Source organism: Lissotriton helveticus, chromosome 6 (genome assembly GCF_964261635.1).
Source record: "Lissotriton helveticus chromosome 6, aLisHel1.1, whole genome shotgun sequence".
Classification (NCBI taxonomy): domain Eukaryota; kingdom Metazoa; phylum Chordata; class Amphibia; order Caudata; family Salamandridae; genus Lissotriton; species Lissotriton helveticus.
Genome location: NC_136067.1, coordinates 1,966,685,854 through 1,966,711,107, shown reverse-complemented (window position 1 = coordinate 1,966,711,107; position 25,254 = coordinate 1,966,685,854). Strand labels below are relative to the sequence as shown.

Genomic DNA, 25,254 nt, shown 5'->3' with positions numbered 1-25,254 from the left:
TGTGTCAATGTGACACCCTGATACCCTTGAATGTGTTCCCCCATTACTGAATCGGTATTTAGGAATGAATGGGAATTACCGTTTCGGTATTCACCGAATCGGTAATAACCGAATATTACCGATTCGGTAAACTTTACCGAATACTTACCTTCATACCATTTACCGATTCTGAAATACCGAATCGGTAAAATTCTGTATTTTAGAATCGGTAAATGGAACTTACCTACATCTGGCCCCTAATCTTTTATCTGATATTCTTTTTCTTCTCGTTTTAAGGACCTTCTCTTACTCTGACTCCTTCTTTATATTTACCTGAGGTGTAATTTCCCTGTCAGCTATATTTCTTCCTGGTGTGACAAACAGATGGTACTTTTGAGACTGTTTGCTCAGAGCAACACTGTTTAGGCATTTAATTCATCAGACTGATTGCCAGGACGAAAAAAAACATTTTATGTAAAGGAGTCATAGCTACATTAAGTTAATCTTGGCAAATTATTTCTAAAGTATTTGTTAATGTTTTACCTTTATTAATAGACAACAGATGGGACATTGGCAAGTCAAATATGATGTCGCACTATGTGGGACACCAAGGAGTATATAAATGAGTGTGCTTAGTGTGTTAGGGTTTAAGGAAGAATAGAAATCAAGGACATCTGCAGAAGATGCGTCTTCTCCATCAATACAGGTAATGACTCCACCCGCTTATTAGTTATTAGACTTTAGTTAGGTGTAAAAAATAATCCACATTTACATACTTTTATTAGTTATCTTGCAAGCCCCAGTAATTGTGTGGGGTTCTTGGAGCAATATGAAGCAGAAATCTCTAATATAATAGTGACATTGGTTTCACTTATGAAAAGAGAGTAGCTCGGAGTGAGAAACGACAATGTTTATTAACAACAAGCTTGGTGCTCATGGACCTAGTGAACTGATTTGGTTTGGGTATTAAATCTGGAGGTAGGTTCGACATTTACTTTTAGGGTGGTAAAATGACAATAACTTCCGGGGTTGCCTTATGGGAAATGGCACACTATCCATGTCTGGGCCAGAAGCACCCACAATTTTCTACAGCCACTGCAGGCAGGAGCAGTGTGCCAAATTACATATAAATGTGCTCTCCCCACTGCAGGCCCACACTTGCCTCTGTTGCGTCCAGCGCTGCAGTGAAAGAGGGTTGGGACTGCCATTCTGTATTTCAATGCAGAGAGACTAGGAGCACATTGAGGATGAGACAGGGACCCTCCTCAAGTGAGTGCAGCTCGTCACTGGACCCAGCACAAGGGAGACTGGGAAGATCCCTGGGACCCCATAAAGTCCTACCGATGGGCTTCTTCAATGGGATGCATTGACTGGGCACCACTTCATTGGTGGCATAAAGTAATGAGCCACCAGATGGACCATTGCTCTTGTGCCTGCATCTGTAATACAACTCAAGGGTAAAGGTGTTTCCACAATTTATGGGGCCCATGCCTCCATGCCAATACGGAGACACCTGCTTGGGATGCATAACACAGAAGGTGGTGTTGCAGGCCCTTCTGCGAAAACTTGCAGAATGCCAACTGTGCCTCAGGACATCTTCTGTAATATGACCTCTGGATATTTCATTTAGCCACACAATTACCACCTGACTTTTGCTGGGAGTAATGGAAAATGTGTTCTTGCCTACTGTGCAATAGGACTCAAGCTACACCTCACTGCTGGGATTTAAGTACTGGTCTGGGATTGTTGGTGTTCCCATCTGGAAGTAACCCGGTCTGTCTGGCCTGTTCCTAATGCAGCAGGTCCAAGACTGATTTAAGTACACCAGATCTCTATCTAGAATAGAACAGCGGGTGAAAAACAATACTCTGGAATGTGGTTTGACTGATCATCAGTGGCGGATATTAACCAAGCCTTCCATCGCCTTGTTTCTTGATTTGCAAACAGGGTTGTATTTTGCAAAGCCACTAATACACTTATCACTCACATCACAACATCTATATTTACAGAACGTCACAAAAGCACCTGCATTATTAATATTGATGAGATAGGATATGATATGTAATCCCTTGTGAGCGTGGGGATGGAGGTCAGCAAGGAACAATAGACCTCCATTCTTGCCTGAAATTTTTTTTTCAAGAAGCTGTGCCTTTAAAGGGATAGTTGCTGAATTAAAAATCGAAATGTTCTAGGCACAGAAGAGATCAAGGAGAGCATGGAATGGTTCACTGAACCACTGTCTGCTCCCCTCAAAGTCAATCAACCTTTTCCCATGGAAATGGTTTGGCAGCCATCTTTGAATAGTTTTAAGCCCATTCAAATATGGGTCATGGTTACAGTTCTTGCACGGTATGTGGCATACTGCAAGCACCAGCAAGGGCCTGGTAGCAGTGTTTGGGGAGCTGCCATGCCCTCACATAATTATTCAACAAAACACAATGAACAAATTACACATATAGGGCCTCCTTTATGAAAAGTGATGCATTGCTCTGTAAGAACAGCGATGCGTCACTTTTCATGGCACCCTCCTTGTGACATGCTGGATGAGTCATATTTACAGTATTCATGTCGCAAGGAGTCACAGATATGTCAGTTTTTCTGACGAATCCGTAGGCGCAAAAATGACGCATTGCTGGAGTGTGTCACGAAAGAGACGCAACTCCATCAATGGGTCATTTCACATGGGCAAGTCCCATTTCAAATGTGCCTATATCAGTCTTATGCCTGCTGTGAGGCAGGCGTAAGATATTGACGCATGTGCCTCCTAGAAGTGACGCAGTGAAATCTCATAGATTTCACTGCATGACTTATATAAGGCTTACTTGCGTCAGAACGCCCCCCACATACATTATACCTGGCACAGGTATAATGCGGTGCAGAGGTTTACAAAGTGACGCATCTATCTAGATGCGTCACTTTGAAAATATGATACAAAATGGCACATTTTTTACCCTGCTGGTGCGTCACTGTGCAAGAGTGAAGCAAGGGCTCATAAATACGCCCCAAATTATTTTTCCAAAGGGACGCATTGATCCACCTGTTCATGACGACACTAAACAGGACAGTTTCCCGTGGGTGGATCTACACTATTCTTGTGCAGAACGCCTTCACTCACACGAGGGAACCAATAGCACAAGTGGGCTGAACCACTGACCCTTGCTGTAGCCTACGGTGGGCAGAAGAAACGTGATTGAGCGTACAACTGAACAATGGATGAAGAGGGCTGCCTGAAAAAGCCCAGTACATATGTATGTTTAGGTTTATATATTTTATCACACCACACCCAATGACTTGTCCTACACTTTTACCTCTACCTAATCCCTTGACCTTACCATAGAAACTCTCTAACTTGACTTAAGACCGGAAGAGCAGGAGTTCAGAAGATGAAGAACCCTTAAAACCTTCGTGTCAAAAAAGATTTTGATATGTAGTTGCAAACCCCAGTGATCTTCCATGTTGACTGTTGACGTTTCCTCCTTACTGGTCTTACAATAGAAGGGAAGTTTGCATTCACTCTGCAGCACGGTTCATTATAAACACAAACACGCATTGGAAAAGCCTTTGGGTCAGGCATTGGATGAAACCTTTTGGCTTTGAGAATATTTTTTTGGTTTGTCATGCTTTTTATAAAACGTTATTGTTGCAGGAGCTGCTGGCTACTCTGAAAGAAAATTGGCTACTGCTAAAAAAAATGTTATGCTAAAGGTAAAACCCTAATAGTCCCTGCAATGAAAAGAACTACTTTGAGGGTGGGTGTCCTCCATGTGAAAGAGCAGAATGCTTGTCTCTCACAATGACATTAGCCAGGACTATAATTTTAGTAAAATGAAAACGTCTTGGCTTACGCTAGGCCTAAAAAGATGGCCATTGCACCTATGTTCTTGCGTCTCTATAATGGCTTCCCTTAGGATCAGGCAGTATATATAACATAACATGTATCACTTAGAGACCTGAAGCTAATACTTCATATACTTATACCAAAAATTAAGCATTGTGGCCGTCCTCGAATTGTGAGAAGCAGGAACTCTGTCTGATGGTAAGCTTATGCATCACCAGGAGTACACCCTACAACAGAGGCGACTAAAACAACTCAAGGACTACTTGTTGACAATGCATTGAAAGACCTGATTAACATAGAAGCACCTTTCTTTCCAAACTCATGAGGAGACACACACCCCTCCGCCAATGGAGATTTACAGGCGCATTTCTACTTTAATCTGCTTTCATCAAATGTAAATAGTTTTTTGTTCTTATAGCTCTGTGTTATCTTGGAACATGCTGATCCTCAAACTCTGCAAATCGTTCTGACTCCTGCAGAGACTAAAAATTGAAAACAAATAAAGTTTCAGGCAACTGAGGCTTATCGAGTGGTTCTCTTATCTTCCCATTCCGCCCTTCAAGTAGCCTCGCCCAAGTCTAAGGTGGCTTCTGCTTGCTATCCAAATGTAATGAAATCGAAATTGTTAAACATGTATTTTTATTTTTGCAGAATGAAAGCTGTGCTTGCAACTGCGTTTGTCTGTACACTGCTGCTTTCCATGGGCTCAGCATTCATAGGTAATGTAAACATCCATTATTTGAAGTTATTACGTTTATTTGCAATGTACGAACCTGCAGTTTCATTTTTATCTTGCAATTTAATGTTCTTTGTTAAGGTGACCATTGTCTAAGCCCTTGAGCACTGCCTTCTACCCCTGCATGGTGAACCCCTCCACAGTGCTCTCCTGAGAAGCAGCTGGTCCTTGTCTTAAACACTGAAAGACCAAATGTATGTTACCTTTCTAAACATAAGATTATTCTTACGGGTGGGCGTAACTTGCGTAATTCAGAGTGGCATAATCAGTCAGAACTAATTTAGAATTCTGCAAGATTAAATTTAACAACTTGTGAAGTGGCAATCTGCGCTTACTGCTATTTTTTAGCACACAAATGCCTTCTCACGCCAAAAATAGAAGTGCAAATACATATTGTGCATACAAATAGTGCTAAATGCAACAGAACACAAATAGCACGTGTGAGCAGTTGCTCGCGCTCACTAAATGTGGTCTAGAGGTAGGATTTGCCCTCAATTTACTCCCAGCATTTATCACTATTTGCTTAGCACAAAATACACCCTTGTATCGAAAATGGATGCGAGGATGCATTTTGCATTAAGAAATAGCACTAAATGCAGTAGTAAACGAATGCCCTCACAGTAGGATTCCGACCCCCCCTCCCCCAAATTACTCATCATTATGCTAGCAGGAGTAATTGCATAATAATCGATAAATCTGCATCAAAGAGTAATGTGGAATTATCAAAATTACTTCTATTACTCCGGTGTAATTAAATTTATGTTTTGGTCTAATTATTATGCAGGTGGTTCTGAAGAGTGTTGTGAAGACATGGGCGCACCATGTTTAAATATACAATGTGGCCTAGGTATGCGCTGGATCTAGGCAATACCCTGAATATTACAGCAATAGCTTAATAATTCAGTATAAAAATGGTGTAAGACACAAAACATTGTTCATCAAAACAAAACTCAGAGCAGAGTTAGAAAACGAGTTGAAAGGCCCATCCTAACAATCTCCAGGGTAGCACTCACAGTGTACTGTACTGCAACTGTTCAATAAAAATCTTTTTATAAAAACACAATACCCAGGCTTATCTGCTCTCTTAATCGACTGCTGGGTTGTTCATGTGTGTAGTGAAGACAGCCATTCCTTCATGGAAGATTAACCAGCTTTTCCACAATCTTTCTGCAGTGTGCCACAATAAGTGGGGCTGTTTCCTGCAGTCTGTCCTTCATGACCTGACATCTCTGAAGCTGGGGATGTCAGTAATAAGAGAGTCCCACCTCATGCTGATTGAAACTGGCAGACCGTAGATGGCACAGATACTTACTCTTTAACACTTCTGTGACAGCAGCAAAGTCTGACCTCACTATTGGTTTCAAATACATTTGAGCACTATTCAGAATGAATATCTAAAATAACTTTAAAATATCAAAGCAGCCAGTTCAAACCAAGGCATACTCACCAAGCTATACAACAATAAACACAGACAACAAGTCACTCAGAATCACTCATTTAAATATAATAACCTACATATCCTAGATAAACACAACAGGCTTTACAAGAACACCCAGGAACAAGAGGCACCCCAGACGTGGCCATTTAAACATAATAAATTAGGGGCCTATTACGATGGCGCAAGGGAGCCAGGGACCGACCGCTGAAGTTGCGGCAGTTCCGCCATTGGCATTAGGATGCACTTGCCAACACAGGTGCTGTAGTGGTCCTAAGGGGAATTGCTTCTGGGTACCTAGTGGCATGGTCCACCACCTCCACCAGGATAAATCTGTGCCCAGGTGCTGTCTGAGGATCCATTAGACCAACAATGTCAATCCCCACTCTCTCAAAGGGAACCCCAACAACAGGTAGTAGTAGTATCAGGGGGGCCTTTGTGGTGCCACCTGCCTTACCAGTGGCTTGGCAGGTGACACAGGAGCGACAAAACTCCTTGGTGAGGGACAATTCTGTCACAAGTCTTGTTTTGGCCCAGGTGTCCTGCTAGAAAAATATCATGGGCTAGTGTCAATAGGAAGCCCCTGAATTGCAAAGGTATAACCAACCTCCTGGCTGCACCAGGCTTGGGGTCTCTACTCTCTCAATACAGGAGGCCATCATCCCAATAAACATTATGGGTGCCATTAGCATTCCCAGCAGCCTCAGCAGCCGCGTGCTTTCTGAGGGGTTCAAGAGAAGGGCAGTTCAGCTGCTCCTGGCTCAGATCTGTCCTGGAAGGGCCCCCTGTCCCTAAGAACTCAAACTGATCAGGCTCAAGCTCATCTGGGACAGTTCCTTCTTCAGGACTGAGATCATCTCCCTCAAGAGACTGACTGATCTTCCTTCTGAGTCAGGGGGGAAGGCACTGCCTTAACCCTATTGCTCCTTTTCTTGGGAGGCACCTGGTCCATTATTCCGGAACCAAGGGCCTGTTCAGTGTTAGACATTTTGGCCTGTGACCTAGTCACAGCAAACACAGGTGCAGAGATCCCTAATATTTCTGCATGGGTCCTTAACTCCACTTCAGACCGAGCTGAAGTTTCTGAATCATTGCCAAGCAAGCATTCTACAGGAAGGTCTGCACTTACCACAACATTATTGAGGCCAGTTACCCCTCCTCAGGAGAAATTAACAATTGCCAGGGCATGGTTTGTCCCGACATTGCTAGCATTGGTCACTTGGTAAAGTTCACCAAGTATGATTTGTCCAGGGTCCACAAGGTCTTGTGTCACCATTGTGACACTTGGCCCTGTATCCCTGTAGGCCATAGCCTCTCTTCCATTTATCAAAGGCTGCTGTCTGTATCTGCCCAGGTTACTGGGATTCAGACAGGAGGTCATATCCATGCCTCCATCAAAGATCAGGACAGCCTGAGTTGGAACTCTGACTAGGCTTGAGCCCTTCTCAGTACCCAGGGTTAATCCTACTACAACCTTCTGCTGAGTACCACTATCTGGAGCTAATCGAGGGGGAACAGTTGCCTTAGGGGCAATGGTGGCTGGACTTGAGTGTTTTGGCCTATTGCATTCACTAGTGTAGTGGGTGTTCTGCTTACAGATTTTACACCATCGTTTCTTTTGGCCTTTCTTTTTGGAAGATTGGCAATCCCTACCATGTAAATGTAAATGTAATGTAAATGTATTGCGACTTATATAGCGCACGTATCACCCGAAGGCATCAAGGCGCTTGCTTAGGGAACCCGTCCTGGTATTCCCCTGTGAGATACCCCGGCAGGGTATCCACAAGGTGAAAGCCAGGCATCCCGCCGCGAGGGGCCGTAGTGGAGATTAAGCAAGCTATTGCCCAGAGTCGCAGAGTGTGACCCCGTGAGTCGAGTAGGCACCGGAGCAAGAATTGTCGAGTCCGTGGAATTTTTGAGCCCGAGTCCCGCCGAGCCGGGGAACCATTAGAAGATTTTTGGGGACCTTGTGAAGACTTCTGGTCTTTACTCTTCTCCCCGCCCTTATTAGGATCTTGCTTCTTCTGGCCAATACCTTGGTTCTGTACCTTCTGCTTCACTCTGGTTCTGACCCATTTGTCTGCCTTCTTTCCCAATTCTTGGGGAGAGGTCAGATCAGAGTCTACCAGGTGCTGATGCAACAGCTGATTCTGACAGTTATTAAGGATCTGCTCCCTCATAATCAAATTGTATAATCTTGTATAATCACACACTTTACTGCCCAGTAACCAGCCCTCCAGAGCCTTAGTAGCACAATCTACAAAGTCAAACCAGTCCTGAGTCTGAGCCTTTTGGGTATCTCTGAACTTTATTCTATATTGCTCAGTGGTTAGGCCAAACCCTTAAATCAAAGCACTCTTCAGGGCTGTATAATCACCAGCATCCTCTTCCAATGAGGAGTGTATCTCTACTTTTGTCTGCAAAGGAGTGCCACAAGTTAGCTGCCCACTACTCCTGGGGGACCTTCTGAACTTGACATGCCCTTTCCAGTGCAGTTATCCATTTGTGGATGTCTTTCCCACTCTGGTAGGGAGGGACAATCTTGTTTACGGATGGACAATCTTGTTTAGGTTCCTGTGGTCATGAGACCTTTCTCTACCACTAGGGAAGTTGCTGCCACCCTGGGACTCTATTCCCATCTTTTTTCCAGCTTTTCCAAGCTCTAGGGACTCCCTTTCTACGGCTACTTGCTGTCTCCTTATTCTCAGTTGAGCCTCTTGTAGTCTCATCTGATTCTCTCTATTCTCCTGGGAGGTGTCCCTCCTTTGAAAAGAGACAGAAGTCCCTATAGATACACTAGAATGGTTAGACTCCTCAGAGGGAGATCTAGGCCTTCTTGTATACCTCCAACTCTTCCTGGGGGGACAAAGAAGGGCCCCACTGGGCCTCCATCTCTAGTAGGAGCTGCTCTATCCAGGTCAAGTTCATTGTCACCTCCCCTGTCAGCATCAGAATCTGATTCCTGTGGTCATTGGACCACTGGGCTCTTCCTCTTCTCCTGCTCCCACCCACTGCCTACCCTTTCAGGCTCTGAAGCCTTTCTCAGGTCATTTAACAGTAATACCTCTCTGAGGCATTGGGTGGTGGCACCTTTGCCTGTCTTCAGTTTCCTCACAGTACACAGTGCCCTTAACTCAGAGAAAGGAAATGTGTCATACTTGGATGTCTGTAAAGTACTGACATCTGGCAGGGACACACTGGTTCCTGGCACTGAAGACATTACTAGTGAGGTGTGGTGTATGCACCTACCTACTCCAGTTGTTGACTACTTAACTCTCTTGAGTTGTAGAAAGGGTGTGCTAAGCCATTGACACACACCTCTATGTTCAGTAGAACTTACTGTTTTTAAGCTTGTATTATATGTACCTTTAGTGGTTTTCAATTGATCAATCACGTGAGATTATCTGGTAAAAAACAATGGCAAGCTGGAACCCCACACGCTGTACACCAATGTGAGAAGTTGGCCTGGCATATGCTGTCCATTTCTTGTGGGCACCTTGCACCAGTCCAAACTACCCTTATTGATGCTAGGTTAAAGACAACCTTATTAGAAAGCTATCCTAGTGGTAGCTGTGGAGAGCAGCCTTCAGGCTAAGTCTTGAAGGAATGTAAAGCAGCTTGTTTTACCACTCTATAATCATGTGAATGACCAAATGAAAAGAGGACCACACCAGGTCTATATATAAAATATATATATATTTATTCTAAATACATCCCTCTAGTCTCTTTATGAGGCTAGAGGCAAAAGTACATGAGGAAAACTAAATAGCACACAGTAAATTAGCACAATATAATTTGAGCCCTAGGGGCGTACCAAACCATATATCAAGAAAGTGGTATAAGAACCATGACTTGCATAGATACAAGGCCTAGAGCCTTTAGAACCGCTGGAGCCACCAGGGACCACCCAAAGTAGTGACACAGGGGCCCCACTCGGGACACGTGCAGTGTCTAAACACATCCGCAAATCACCTTTAACTACTATGGGAAAAATCACGGTTGGAATTTCAAAGATAAAGGACACTTAGAAGAGGACTTGGAGCAAACCCCTTTAGGACTAGGAGTTTCTAGAGTCAACACCCCGGGAGCACCGGAGTACTTGAGTTAACTCACCCAGGGAAGCCGGGTGCATAGGTGTTCTTTCGTGTCGGGTTTCGTCGTCATTTTCAATGGTGATCTGCAGCAAAGCGCTGCTTGTGTCCAAGTGGAAAGTGTCTTGAGGGATCCAAGCCTGAATCGGAGATGTGAAGAACCTGAAAGCAGAGGGGACAGAGTCTGGGTCACTTGCCAGTGACCAGGGGCACGATAGTCGAATGCCCACCGATGTCGGGAGAAGAAGGTGAAGAAGGTGAAGCTAGACTCTTCGGCCATGAGGTCCCGGAGAAGTCCACAATGACCAGGAGCTGCATTCCAGCTGTCCCACAAAGGATGTTGAGTGCTGCGCTGTCGGTGCCCGAATTGGACCCAACAAGCCTTGGCAACAGCAACCCACGCAGAAAGCAGAGGTAGGCTTCGGTGCAGACCAGCAAGGTTTGAGCGACTAACCACTTGGTAGGGAGTCAGGGGCACGTCTGGAGAAACCAGGGAAGCCCAAGGAAAAGTAGTTACCTTCAACGGGACCCACCAGTCAACAGACCAGGGATTTCGGAGGAGCCTCAAGCGGAAATGCAAGAAGCGGGCTCACGGAACACTCATGGAGTGTAGGCCCACACTCTTCGGTGCAGATGATGTTCGGGGCTTGGGCTACAAGTAACCCAAAGCACAACTTCAGAAAAGGTCAAGACATTAATGCACTTAGGAAATGTGCACGGTGTATAGGGTTCTGGTTCCACGTCACTCATGAGGGCTGCGAGAAGTCTGGAAATCCTCTTCCGGGGCTGCAGGTACTTCAGAGTCTGGCGGGAGCTTTGGAGATGCAGACTAGCAAATGCTTTTTTGGTGCCTCTTTGAACAGGGACTCACTCTTTGACCCCAAGGGTGAATCTTCTGTCCTCTAATCCTTAGTAGAGCATCGAAGTTCCAGGATTCTGTTTCAGAGTGGTTTGGAAAGAGGGGTGGTTACTCCCATTTCCTTTGTCCAGTTTCGCGCCAAAGCAGAGGTTGGGTGCCCCTGCAACTGGTTACATGGGTCTGGTCTCCTGCTGCTGACCGAAACTCTGGCAGTGGAGGCCTGGATAATAGGTTTCCTGTCACAGGGAGGTGTACCCACCTCTCAGACATTCTTTAGTGTATTGGGGCTGCGTGGGTGCACTCTGAGAGTGTTTTTATGTCTGCACTGGGGGCACATTTGGTGTCCCTGTGCATAGCCCAGTTCAAACCGGTTGCAGGGGCACTCAGCCCCTGCTCTGGCATGAAACTGGAAAAAGGAAATGGGTGTAACCACCCCTCTCTCCAAACCCTCCCTTAGGTTGGTCCCCAAGGTATGTCCAACCCCTTTCCTTAGTATAAGTAAGGGAACCCTGGCAACATGACTTTAGATTACACCTGGACGAAACTCTGAAACAGAATCCTGGAACTTTGACGTTCTACTAACGATTAGAGGACAGAAGAATCTCCCTGGGGTCAAGGAGTGACACCCCTGTTTAAACAGGCACCAATGAAGCATTTGCCGTTCTGCATCTTCGAAGCTCCAGCCGGACTCCGAAATACATGCAGCCCAGGAAGAGGATTTCCAGACCTCTCTAAGGCCCACCCGAGTCCCCAGCAAAGCTGAGACCCGCAGCCCTCAAGAGTGACGTGGAACCGGAACCCTGGACACCGTGCACATTTGCTAAGTGCATTAACTTCCCGACCTTTCCTAAAGTTGTGCTTTGAGTTACTTGTAGCCCAAGCCCCAAGCATCATCTGCACTGAAGGTTGTTGGCCTCCACTCCACGAGTGTTCCATGAGCTTGCTTCTTGCAATTCCGCTTCAGGCTCCTTCGCGATCATTGGTCCATTGGCTGGTGGGTCCCCTACTTTTCCTTGGGCTTCCCTGGTTGCTCCAGATGTGCCCAGACTCTCTACCAAGTGGTGAGTTGCTCAGACCTTGCTGGTCTGCACCGAAGCCTATCTCTGCTTTCTACGTGGGTTGCTGTTGCAAAGGCTTCTTGGGTCCAATACGGGCACCGACACCACAGCACTCAACATCCTTTGTGGGACAGCTCGAATTCAGCTCCTGGCCTTCGTTGACGTCTCTGGGACGTTGTGGCTGAAGAATCCAGCTTCACCTTCTTCACCTGAAATCACCTGACATCGGTGGGCATTCGACTATAGTGCCCCTGGTCACTGGCAAGTGACCCAGACTCTGTCCCCTCTGCTTTCAGGTTGTTCACATGTCCGATCCAGGCATGGATCCCTCTTGACACTTTCAACTTGGACGCCAGCAGCACTTTTTAGCAGATCGCCATTGAAAACTACGACGAAACCTGACAGGAAAAGACACCTATGCACCCGGCTTCCCTGGGTGAGGTAACTCCAGTACTCCGGTGCTCCTGTGGGTGTTGCCTATAGGACCTGCTAATTCTAAAGGGGTTTGCTCCAAGTCCTCTTCTAAGTGTCCTTTATCTTTGAAATTCCAACTGCGACTTTCCCCTCAGAAGATAATGGTGAATCAAGGCTGTGTTTAGACACTGCACGTGTCCCCAGTGGGTCCCCTGTGTCACTACCTTGGGTGGTTCCTGGTGGCCCCAGCAGCTCTAAAGGATCTAGGCCTTGTATCTTTGCAAGTCGTGTTTCTTATACCACTTTATTGATATATGATTTGGTATGCCCCTAGGGCTCAACGAAAATTGTGCTAATTTGCAGTGTGCTATTAAGTTTTCCTCATGTACTTTTGCCTGTAGCCTCATAAAGAGACTAGAGGGATGTGTTTAGAATAAATATATATATTTTATATATATATACCTGGTGTGGTTCTCTTTTCATTTAGTCATTCACGAGATTATAGACTGGTAAAACAAGCTGCTTTAAATTCCTTCAAGACTAAGCCTGAAGGCTGCTCTCCACAGCTACCACTAGTATAGCTTTCTAATAAGGTTGTCTTTAACCTACAATCAATAAGGGTCGTTTGGACTGGTGCAGGGTGCCCACTAGAATAGTGGACTGCATGCCAGGCCAACTTCTCACAGGAGGGATGAAAGATGGGAACAGTTAAAAGACTGATGGAAGGAATGGCGTAGGAAAGGATGGATGTGTCAAAAAGAGGATGTCAGTGGAGGAAAAGGGGAAAGGATCAATTACTGAGAGGATGGATGGGTGAATCAAAGTATGGGTGCAAAGGTGAACAAATTAATAGGCAGAAGGTTGAAAGGAATAGTTCATCAGAGGACCAATGGGAGAAAGGGTAATTGTGTGGCAGAGTGAAAGGATGGGTGGGTTGGTAGATGGATGGATGTATCAATGGGATCATCAAAGGATGAATGGAATGGATAGTTGATCTTAGAATGGAATGGTGGGTGAAGGAAGTGAAAATAAAAATGAAAGAATGGATTGGTCAATGGTTAGAAGAAATTGCGAAAGACTGAATAGTCCGATTAAAGGGTTCTTGGATAGAAGGCTGAAAAGATATATATATATATATATGCATACAAAATGAATGTTGAAAACGAAAATACACATTTTAAAAGCTTGCTACAACAGTAGCTTTTGAACAACAAGCTCTGGGAAAACGAAAATGTTTTGCCCAGGGCCGGACTGGCCGTAGCGGGCACCGGGCATTTCCCCGGTGGGCTGCTAGGGTGGGGGCCAATTTTGGGCCCCTGGGGTCTGTTTTTGTTACAGGGCCGTTTTTGAGGCACAGCTGCAAAATCGGACCCTGTAACAAAATCGCCTGAAACCGGTCCTGGCAAACAGCTTGGCCGCTCACAGCACTGGCGTAACGAACCTTGAGGGGGCCTCCCTGCAAGGCACGAGGAGGTGTCCCCTCTGAGCTCTGCAGCCAGGGTGCTGTGCTGAGAGGGCCCCCTGGAGCTTCAGCCCCCCCCCACCACGGGGGCTGCGGGGGCCTGTGTGATGCCCATGCCTCCTAGGGGGGCCGGCCGAGCTCTTTGCCAGGACCAGTTTTGGTTCCCAGTCCAGCTCTGGTATTGCCTTTAAAATGTGAAGCCTAAGCTACTGACTATGACAGAGCTTATTTGTAAAGAATAGTGAAAAATATTAAACAAACAAAAAATTCATATGAGGACTCATCCAGGAATGCTTTATCTTTATAAGAAAACCAGTTTCTAGAAGGCTACTGCTATGTCATGACACATGCACCTACATTGGTGGTAATTTTGAAATGGGTTTCCGAAAGAAAAAAAGCTTTCTGAGCTGCCCACCAGCATGTGTGCATGTATTGTGGCATTATAACACGTGTTCATTTCATAACCCATCATAACGAGCAGGGAGAGGGCATGGCACACACCACACATCCACACTCATTCACAGCCATGCATTCCCCCATGGACACACACACATCCAATCACAACACACACTCATGAAATGCACATACATTAATACATGGGCTGGACTGTTCCCATGAGGCACAGGGTCAGACTGATTTGCATATGGCCATGTTTGAACTGGGGTAGCAGAGTGGGCTAAAGAATAGTGATGGATTAAACCCAGATCTGTTGACTGGGTGTGAGTATTTGATTGGTTCAGATGCTCCGTCCATCACCACTCCCTTTTGCACCGCTTTGTTCGCCATAAGTTGGCAGGGTATGCTCAGACGTGAGTCCCTTGCTCACTTTGCCACTGGATTCAAGCAAGCCTGGCTGAAGACAGCTGAAATGCCAAAAACCGGTCCTAGGAAGCTTGTTTCCGGTCCAGAGAAGGCATTGCTAGGCAGTTCGGGCTGGACTGTTCCCATGAGGAACAGGGTCAGACTGATTTGCATATGGCCATGTCTGAACTGGGGTGGCAGAGTGGGCTAAAGAACGGTGATGGATTAAACCCAGATCTGTTGACTGGGTGTGAGTGTTTGATTGGTTCAGATGCTCCGTCCATCACCACCCCCTTTTGCACCACTTTGTTCGCCATAAGTTGGCAGGATATGCTCAGTCGTGAGTCCCTAGCTCACTTTGCCACTGGATTCAAGCAAGCCTGGCTGAGGACGGCTGAAATGCCAGAAACCAGTCCTAGGAAGCTTGTTTCCGGTCCAGGGAAGGCATGGCTTGGCAGTTCCGGCTGGACTGTTCCCATGAGGCACAGGGTCAGATTGATTTGCATGTGGCCATGTCTTAACTGGGGTGGCAGAGTGGGCTAAAGAACGGTGATGGATTAAACCCAGATCTGTTGACTGGGTCTGAGTGTTTGATTGGTTCAGATGCTCCATCCATCACCACCCCCTTTTGCACCACATACATTAACACATACACACATGCATGCACCAAAAATTACAAAACATAAAACTTACTGGCAGCGTCTCTGGTGCCTGGAGGGAAGCCTCTGAGGTTCCAGGATGGTTGGGACTGCCACCTTTTTTTATAGGCTGACCTTCTCCCCCTATTCCCCTCTGTGATGAAGTGTCAGTGATAAACACTCAGTCCTGGGCACTTGGGGTTTAAAACTGAAGCACCTAGATCGGAGGCTATCAGTGACTCTCCCTCTTATCATAAGAGGGGGTCCTACAAGCGCTTTGGCAGGATGAAGAGGTCACATCCACAGAAGCTGTGATATCTTCAGCCAGGCAGCCATTCACCTGGTAATATAGCACGTCTACCACCGGACTGCCTGACCTAAACATAAATAATGTCTGTCAGGCTGGCTGGCTGTGGTATTCCCCTTCACTGTACAATGGAACACTCCTCCAGCGGGTACTATGGACTGTTGTAAAGTGACATTTGACAGGTGGAGCAGCTGAACAGTTGCTGTGGCTAGAGTGTCTATAATAAAGCCTACTTCTGTGGTACTTTGACGGGTAGTTCTCTAACTGACCTTTGCTCAGCTTGAAAGACATGTTTTATGTCTGCAAAAAAGTTGGGTGTGGGGGGCAGGTTCCCTCCCCTCATGAGGATAGGCTACGATTAGTACCAGCACACATTTTGCCATTTTATTTCCAAGTTTAAATTACTGTTCTAAGAAACAAAACAACCAAAAGCATCAGCAGATGAGTGGGAAATCAATGTATGAAGTTGAGAGAAAGCAGCACGCATAGATAGAAGAACTGTGAGGGGCTGGGTGGAAGAGGGATGGAAAGCATTGGCGGAGCAAGGCGGAGTAGAAATGTAATGAAGGATCTCCTGAAAGCTATAAAACAATGGAAGAGAATGGAGTAGGGGTAGCGAAACAGAGGAAGGAGTGGGTGATAAAAAGGAACAGAGGGGTCATGAGCCATGTAGAAAATAGCATGGAAAGCAACACAAACAGTGGAAATAGGGGGGTAACGCAGAGGGCATGCTTCAAGGTAAGTATGTAAAAGCATGTTTATTCAACTAGCAAAGGTGGTGAAAAGTATGTTCAATATCTCAGACACATTTGATACCTTCTAAACCCTCTAAACCCCTCTGTAGACCGACAGACATCCCTATCAATCTGACGGTCTTCATGAGCCCATGAGGAGCACCTATCATCCCAAACCCTCACTGCAGCCTGCCTGAACTCACCCTCAAACATCCTATATTAACTTCCATTTCAAAACCCCACTGTCTGCTCACTCATCTCTAGAGTTTGTGTGGCAACTTCATGGAGTCTTGGCATGGAATCCTGAGTGGAATGTGAGATGGAAAACATGCCAAGATTCCAGGAAGCAAAAAGAACAGATAATGTAGGGAATGCTGACCAAATTAAACATTCACCCCCAGTCACAAATCTCGTGTGAAATCCATCGTATTTTTGCTTGCTTTGCCAGTCCGGTTTGGACCCAGTTTGGACCCAGCCATATGTAAATCAGTCTTGACATTGCTCCCCATAGAAACAGCCAAGCCTGAACTGCCAGCCCCGGTCTTCCCTTGCCCAGAAATAAGCATCCTTGGATCGATTTCAGGGTATCACCCCTCATCAGCCAGAACTTCTTCAATCCGGTGGCATAGCGAGCCCAGGACCCACGTCTGGGCATAACCTTCCACTTAGGGCAACAAATGCAAAAAGAACAGATAATGGACGGAATGCTGAACAAATCAAACATTCATCCCCAGTCACAGATCTGGGTTAAATTCATTGTTTTTTTGCTTGCCATGCCATTCCAGTTTGGACCAAGCCATATGCAAATCAGTCTTGACCCAGCTCCCCATGGGAACAGTCAGTGCGAACTGCCAGATCAGAGCCTCCCTGGACAAGGAATAAGCATCCTGAGATCATTTCCAGAGTATGACTCCTCATCAGCCAGACTAGCTTCAATCCGGTATCATAGTGAGCATTGGACCCACTTCTGGGCATACCCTTCCCACTAAAGGAGGACAAATTCAAAAAGAACAGATGATGGACGGATTGCTGATCAAATCAAACAGTCAATCCTAGTCAACAATTCTAGGTCAAATCCATCGTTTTTTTGCTTGCCATTCCATTCCAGTTTGGACCCAGCCATGTGCAAATCAGTCGTGACCCTGTTCCCCATGGGAACAGTTCAGCCCATACTGCCAGGCCAGGTCCTTCCTGGACCCAAAAAAAGCATCCTGGGACCAGTTTCAGGGTATCACCCCTCATCAGCCAGATTAGCTTCAATCCGGTATTTCAAAAACGCACTATCACCTTGCAGGCATCCTCGCGCTAACATATGTGTACACATCCTGACTAATGCTATAGGGTTTTACCAGAATGACCAGATTATACACTGGGGAAGAGCCAAGTTTTAAATTTCTTCCTAAATGGGAGGAGATCCTCCAATTGTCTCAACTCCAATCGAAGATTGTTCCATAATCGGGCAGTAGAGGTACTAAAGGCTCTACCTACTGATTTTATTTTTTTTAATCTTGGCACCTTCACCATTCTAGCTGAGGAGGAGCGCAGGCTCCTACCTGGGACATACCAGGCAAATTTCCTCTGCATTAGTTTCAGTCCAGACCCATGCAGGGCCTTCAAAACTATGCAGATGGTCTTAAACTGGACTCCTTGCTGTATAGGGAGCCAATGCAGCTCCAGTAAAGCCAAAGAGGTAGATGAGCATCTTGGCCTCCCTAAAGCTAATTTGGCTGCTATTGTTTGTATCTTCTGTAGCCTCTCTATTAGATATTTTTCGGAGATTCCAGCAGCAAGGTATTGCAATAATCCAGTCTACTTAAGATGGTGCTTTGTACAACCAATGCTCGAGCTTGGGCTGGCAGAATCTGAAGAATTTTCCGAAGGGCTCTAATAGTAGCAAAACAACTCCCACAGTTTTATTGACCTGTGAATCAAGCGTCAACATGTTGTTAATCATGATTCCTAGATTTCGTACCTTCTCAACGGGAGTCAATAGGCTGGCTGTAGCTAAAGGACAGAAATTCAAAGGAAGTACAGGGGAAGCCTTCCCTACTGCACAGTATAAAATCTCTGTTTTATCAGCATTGAATTGTAGCGGGTTCTCTTTCAGCCATTGTGCTGTATCTGGCAGACAAGCATGAAACACTTCAAGGGATGTAGACTGTTCTCCCTCTAAGGAAAGAATAAGTTGAGGGTCATTGGCATAATTTATGATGTTAATATTATGTGCTCTTATGACAGCAATCAAAGGTCTCATGTAGATATGGAATAATATCGGGCTGTTCACAGAGCCCTGGGGAACGCCATGCGCGATATCAATAAAGTCAGACTGATAAGGGGGAGGGTCACTGCCTGTCTCCTGTCCAAAAGGAAGGAGTGAAACCAATTCACGGCCATGCTTGCTATTTCCACCTCTTTGAGTCTATTCAGGAGAGTGACATGGTTTGCTGTGTCAAATGCGGCAGAGAGGTCAAGCAGAATTATTACCGTTGATTGACCTCTGTCTGCACGCATACAAAGTTCATCCATCACAGTCACCAGGGCAGTCTCCGTTCCGTGGGCAGAATGGAAACCAAATTGTACATCCTCTAGAATGTTGTTAGTTTACAAGTGTTTTGAGAGTGATCTTCTAACCGGACGTTCTACAATCTTTGCTGGGTATGGCAGCAAAGAAATCGGCCTATAATTTTTTGGGCTTGCTGGATCCAGCGTAGGCTTTTTTGAAGAGGCGTCACTAGTGTCTGTTTCCAGCAGGTCGGTACTGAACCGCTAACAAGAGATTGATTACAAATTGCGGAGTATTGGGACCAATTCTGCTCCCAACTCTTTCCATATGTTATAAGACAAAGGGTCCAAAGGTGAACCGGAGGAAATACCTAGGGCACTTTTATTAAACTCCTACTCCGATGGTTTCTCGAAGTCAGTTAAGGCATCCGTAAACTCTGTCCCAATCTCTCTTGCCTTTTTTCTGTCTTTTAGATCTCTGCCATTATAACCATTAGACACTAAACGTTCTACCTCCTCTTGTGGAATGCCCCTTCCGAGGCCATCAATGATAGTATTAATTTTATTGTTAAAAAACAATGCCAGACTGTTACAGAGGCCCTGGGTAGGAAGCATCAGGTTCTTAGCACAATCAGGGCAAATCACTCTTCCCACTTCTGAACTGGCAACAAGTGGGTCACTGGAGAGAAGCCTGGATCGTGAAGTCGGACAGGCTTCTACTTGACAGTGGTGACGTGCAGGAATGGGGAGCACTGGAGGGCTCTGGAGCGGTGAGATGGATGGCCCAATAGTGTTCTACTCTATCAAACAATGGGGAGTTCACTGCTGATTTGGTCCTGTAGCTGGAGAAGGGAAAGTACCTGGTCGCGGCAAAGAACAAAAGGTTTTGCTTTGGACACGCCTAGCACAGATTCACTGCTAATGGCCACAGATGTTTTTGGGACTTACTCAAGAGATTATGGGGCAGATTTATGTCGGACTTGCGGCACTTTTGCGCCGCCGTTGCGTCACTTCTGTGACGCAGCGGCGGCGTAAACCCTGCGCCACATTGCGACATACTTACATTGTGACGCATCTATGGAGATGCGTCACGGTGTCTGGCCCTGTGCCACATGAAACCTGAGTCAGGTTTCATGTGGCCGTTTCCATACAGGGTGGGCGTTCCGTCACAGGAACGCCCCTGAAAAGTGACTCCGTGAAATCTACAAGATTTCACTGAGTCACTTTCCCAACGCTGATGCGTCAAAACCCTGCGCCTGCTTGGAGCAGGCGTAAGGCTTGACGCACCACGTTAAAGATAGGGCAAGTTGGAATGGTGCTGGAGTTGCGTGCCGCACGCAACACAACTTCAGCACTGTGCCAACTTTACGCCCTAGATGCGACACGCATCTGTTTATTCCTGGGCCATGGTGCGCCGCATTGTAAATGGGGCGCAACATGGGTGGCACAAGGATAAACTTGCGTGCCGTATCTTTCCTGGCGCATTCCTGCCGATTTGCAGAGATGCGTCAGGCAACATAAATCTGCCTCTTTGTAATTGCCAATTGTGCCCCTAGGTTTGTGTGCTTCCCTGATTAAACAGTCCCCTCAGGTGTCCAATAGTGCTCTTCCTGCCAGGAGCAAAGAGAGGTACCGCAAGCCTTGAGCACAGAGTAGCTGCGATCACTCAACATGTAGCTGCCCATGCGCAGAGCCACTGGAGCGCTCACAGGTTAGTGGATTGGCTAGTGTCTACGGGGCATTTGGGTCAACGTGAATGAAGAAGTTCATGACGAATTACGCAGCAGCCATTTTGGTTCGGAGAACAGTGTATATTAAGTACATTCGGCTGTGATTTTCACCACTTCAAACAGCTTTTAACCATGGTGCCTGTATTTTCGTCTCACATTCAATTTAATGCTTGCAACGATTCTTCAAGCACGCAGAGAGCTCTGTTGTTGATGTTTGTGGTTGGCGGCCATATTGCGAGAACAGTTTTGAAAGTCAGCATTTGGAACACCGTCCTTAAAGTCACTGAAGCGACTTAACAGTCAGCTATTCATACATTATCAATTGAATATACAACTGTGGGGTAAGTACTAAACGTATATATGGTATAACGCTGATAATACGGTCATTTGTCCACAACAACAGTTTTCAAACCGTGATTAATATATTTCTTTCAGCGTTATAAGTGCGAATAAAGCTGACAATAATAATACAGTGTTTCACAAACCACAAAAGTTTGAGTGTAAGCATTAAAGACCAGTGATTCGCACATTTTAACGTTTGAAAGAAACTTGCATTTATTTTTATTTTTTGACAAAGAAATAAGGCAACGCAGCACAAGTCGCCAAGTTGCCTTACTCTGCTCTGGGAAGGTATTCCAGGGGCATTGCATGAGAGTTCCCACAAAACCCACCTGGTTTGTGATGCCTTTCCAGATTTACCAGACTTAGCAGATCTGGGAATGAGCCAAAAAATAGTCCTTCGCGGGAGAGGCGTAACAGGGAAAACATCTTTATTTCTCCTCATTACTTTCTCTTTCTATGTGTGCTGCATTCTGCCGCACACATAGGAAGAGAAATATGCCTCTCAGGATTATTTTTGAGCAGGATGGTGTTCCTTCCTACACAAAACTATCCTCCATGCAACACAAGAACTCTTGCACACTGTGCAAGGGGGCCTGCTTTGGTGCTAGGCTGCCAAAAGGGAGCCAGCAGAGGGGAAAAGTCAGGAATGCACATTATTGCCTTATATATGGCACATTGCTGCCCTGAGTCATTAAGCAATTGGTGCTCCAGCTATAGCCAAGGTTTCATCTGTAGATACCTCCTATTAAAGAAAAACATAGATCATAAACATGTAACAGCCAAACTCCAGTGAAGCAATGCAAAACTCATTAAAACATTAAAGTGACATATGCAACAGCCTAAATGTGGTAGTTACCGCTTCCAAGGCCGTCAAATTCCCACGGTTTTGGCTTCAAGCATCTTAGGTGTGCGTGTGCAAATAAAGGCATATTACTTAAGGGTTATACACCATATATGGCATGCCCAATTGAATAAACTTGATGATGCGAAAACGTTTGGTTCTTTTGTATCATATTTGAGTAGATGCAGCCTCAACATAATGTCTGACACCCAAGAGGTGGGAAAAAGGCATAATCCACTGAGACCGTGGTAGGTTGTACCTGGGGTAAACAAATAAAAAGTGTTCTTCTGTTTCTGTATCCCAGTGCAAACAGGAAATTCAGCTCCAGCACCTTCGCTCCTGTTCCATTTGCCTAAAAACACATTAAAAGTTAGCATGCCAATTCTAAAATGAACGTACATGGTTCTGGCTGAAGGAAAAATGATCCTATCCATAAATGTTTTAAACTTGGGATAGCATTAATGGGAAAGAAACTCATCAACTATATCATCAAGGCATGGTTTACGCCACACTTCTGAGAGTATGTCATCCCAATATACACTCTTAATCTGAGTAACAGCATTTTGTCTCAGATTTGCCAGATCTTTCCAAACATTATCTATTTTTAGCTTACCACAAAGATCTTTTACAGCCTTCAGCCAAGGTGTGTGGCAATTTTTGTCTATTGCAATTCCCTCCTTCAAGGCTGTTCTGCAGGGGCTCAGCTTCAGCATTGCCCATATTCTTAATCAGTAATTTAAGACTCTTAGGTGAGCAATGTGGTCTATTCTCAGAATGTTCAAATCTCACCTGAACTGTAGCAAGGGGTGCTATTCTGGAGGTAAATAAAAATCTTAGAAATATGTAGTCAGTGCATGTTATCTGACTGGCATCCGCATAGCTCCATATTATGGCCCCCTCCCTGCATGACCCCACCACAGACAACTGCTTCATAGACCTCCTGAATCGAAAAGACGGTTCTGCCTGATGTTTGTTTGCACTTTTTTAGGAAGGCTGCTGATCTATGCTGCAGGGTGGTTTTGTTTATATCAAGTTTGGGCTTTCAGGATACATTTTCAGAAAGCTTAATTCCTAGGACGATATCATCCAGTAGACAGGAAGGAAAACAACTGTATATTAAAAAACGCTTTCTTGTCTCAATGGTCAAGAGTGCATTGATGACTGTTAATGTTAATAATGTAGTGTAATTCCTATATTCCCAATAGGTTCTGCGCATTGGAATAACATAACGATAGTTTAGACGTAGGACTTAGGTCGACTAGGTCTCTATTGAATATGTTAGACTTAATTATGAATGCCAGCTAGCTCAGAGGTCACTAGAAACTTTCCGAGTAAACAGGAAGGTGTTAACTTTCCTAAATAGACAAGAAGGGATTCGTTTCTGACAACCGCATAAACATGACAACTTTGCTCCCTCCAGAATAAGGAGTATACCTCCAGAGTCGCGGAAAAAATAGATAGCTATTTTACTCAGTCAATCGTGCATGCTTAGTTTCACCAGAAGCTCAGAGAAACAGAGAGACGGGCATTTTCAATAAAAGAGGTTATTTATTGAACAGTCTTCTTTCTCATGCAAGAGAAGTGAGTTGCCACAATTGCAATACTTGTCATAAAGTAAAGTGCGTACAGTAAAAGGAGTATTATAATATAATACTGTAAAGGCATGGTATGGTTTCCAAGCCATACGGTGTCTAAAATAGATAAAATATATACCTAGATAAAATCATGACTAAACATACTCAACTGGTGCTTCTAAGATACGCCTACCCCGGTGTACCTAACCTAAGCTTAGTATGCGGGAAGGAGTAAGAGAGCTGCAGTATAAGTTAGGATAGTTTTTGCCAAGAATCTGAATCAAGAATTCTCTAAGGGTCTAATCAGCTCCGTACCTTGGTTATAGAATGAAGGAGGTCTTGTATCTCTCTCTCAGGACTCGATCTCCCAGCAACCGGCAAGCGTGACAAGGAAACACTGGAGCTGGATTTCTCGGCAGGAGAAAAGACAGCGTCTCTCTCAGTGCGTCAATGGGAGGGTCGGCTTCCTTCGGCACTTGCCACAGCAGGGTGTCGGGCAAGTAGATAGCTGATCTGCTCCAAACAACCGTGTCTTGCTAGGGCAGCTGCTGGTATATTTATACCTGGAAGGTGCCGAGTTTGACGTAAGGTTGGACATAAGACGTCACTAAGAACTCGCAGTTCTTTCAGGACTCCAGGAGTTCTAGGACAAATCAATACAGAAGCAGGGGGAATTCACGGGCTGCTGGAGGCTTGGTTTGTTTAAGAACACGTTGTGCTTTCTAGGAGTCTATGGGAGTAGCCTTGCCGTATTTGGACTGCATTGGCTATGACTTAATATGGATATGATTCTTATGCCTTTATAAGGATATGATTTGTTATAACCACATGAGGGCATAAATCGGGAATATTTAAATAGGGTCCTAGATACGGTTACAACAATAAGACTTGTTGATCGCATGAATACCTGGGGGTGTCTTGGCGCTATTGACTGCAGTAATTCCTCCTAGTTACTCAGCTCTGGAAAAGCCAAGTTTTTAACTCTCTCCTAAAAATGGTGAGGGAAGCCGCACCTCTAAGCTCCGCTGGTAGCGCGTTCCACAGTTGTGCGGTACCACAGGAGATAATCCAACCGCCCCAACCCGTGGTTCATATTCTGGGTACCTTCATCAGTCTTGTGCCTGTGGACCGCAACTGTCTAGCCGGATGGTACCAAACAAATAGCTTTTTGAGCGATAGATGTACTGAATTATTCAAAGCCTCGAATGCTAAACAGAGGGCCTTAAACTCAATTAATTTGGCCACTGGGAGCCAATGGAGTCAGCAAATTTCCTTGGAGATGGAATGGTATTTGGGGATGTTACCCAGCATTCGAGCAGCTGTATTTTGAATGAATAGAAGTTTTTTCAAGAAAACGTTTGCGCATGCCCAAGTAAAGACTACTACAATTGTCCAGTTTAGTCTGGACCAGAGCGGTAACCACCAGATTTCTAGAGTTGGAAGGGATGTAAGACATGATTTTCTTAAGTTTTTTTCATCATAAAATGGGAGGTGGTGACAATAGCATTAGTCTGATGAGATACATTTTTTGCCTTTAGCACAGGTTTAGGTGCTTCACCCATCTCTGCTGGCCACCAAAAATTGTCCCATCTAGGTTTTAACTCACCAAAAATAATAATCTCGGTCTTTTCAGAATTCAGCCTCAGGCAATGCAGCCTCATCCATCTGTTGACTTCTCTCATACAGTTCTGGACCTGTAGAGAAGGAGCTGTTTGGTTATTATATGCTGCCACAACTATCTGGGTGTTGTCCGCGTAGGACATCAAATTGAACCCACACTTCCGGATCAGTGGGGCAAGTTCTGCACATATATATTAAAAGAGTTTAAGGATGATCCCTCGGGGTATTCCAGAGGGCAGAACATAAGGTTTCGATTGGAAACTGTCCATAGCAACAGTTAATCTCCTTTCTTT

The 25,254-nt window shown here is 45.3% G+C and overlaps 1 protein-coding gene across 1 annotated transcript in view; it reads left to right on the top strand.

The window, feature by feature from the left end:
- The first annotated feature begins 606 nt into the window (after positions 1 to 606).
- Positions 607 to 25,254, top strand: part of LOC144763941 (fucolectin-like) — a 162,073-nt gene continuing 137,425 nt past the window's right edge. Inside the window, exons 1-2 of the mRNA XM_078649986.1 lie at positions 607 to 685; positions 4,469 to 4,536. Of these exons, the coding sequence (XP_078506112.1) occupies positions 663 to 685; positions 4,469 to 4,536 (91 nt within the window). The 5' untranslated portion in view covers positions 607 to 662. The remainder of the gene's footprint in view (positions 686 to 4,468; positions 4,537 to 25,254) is intronic.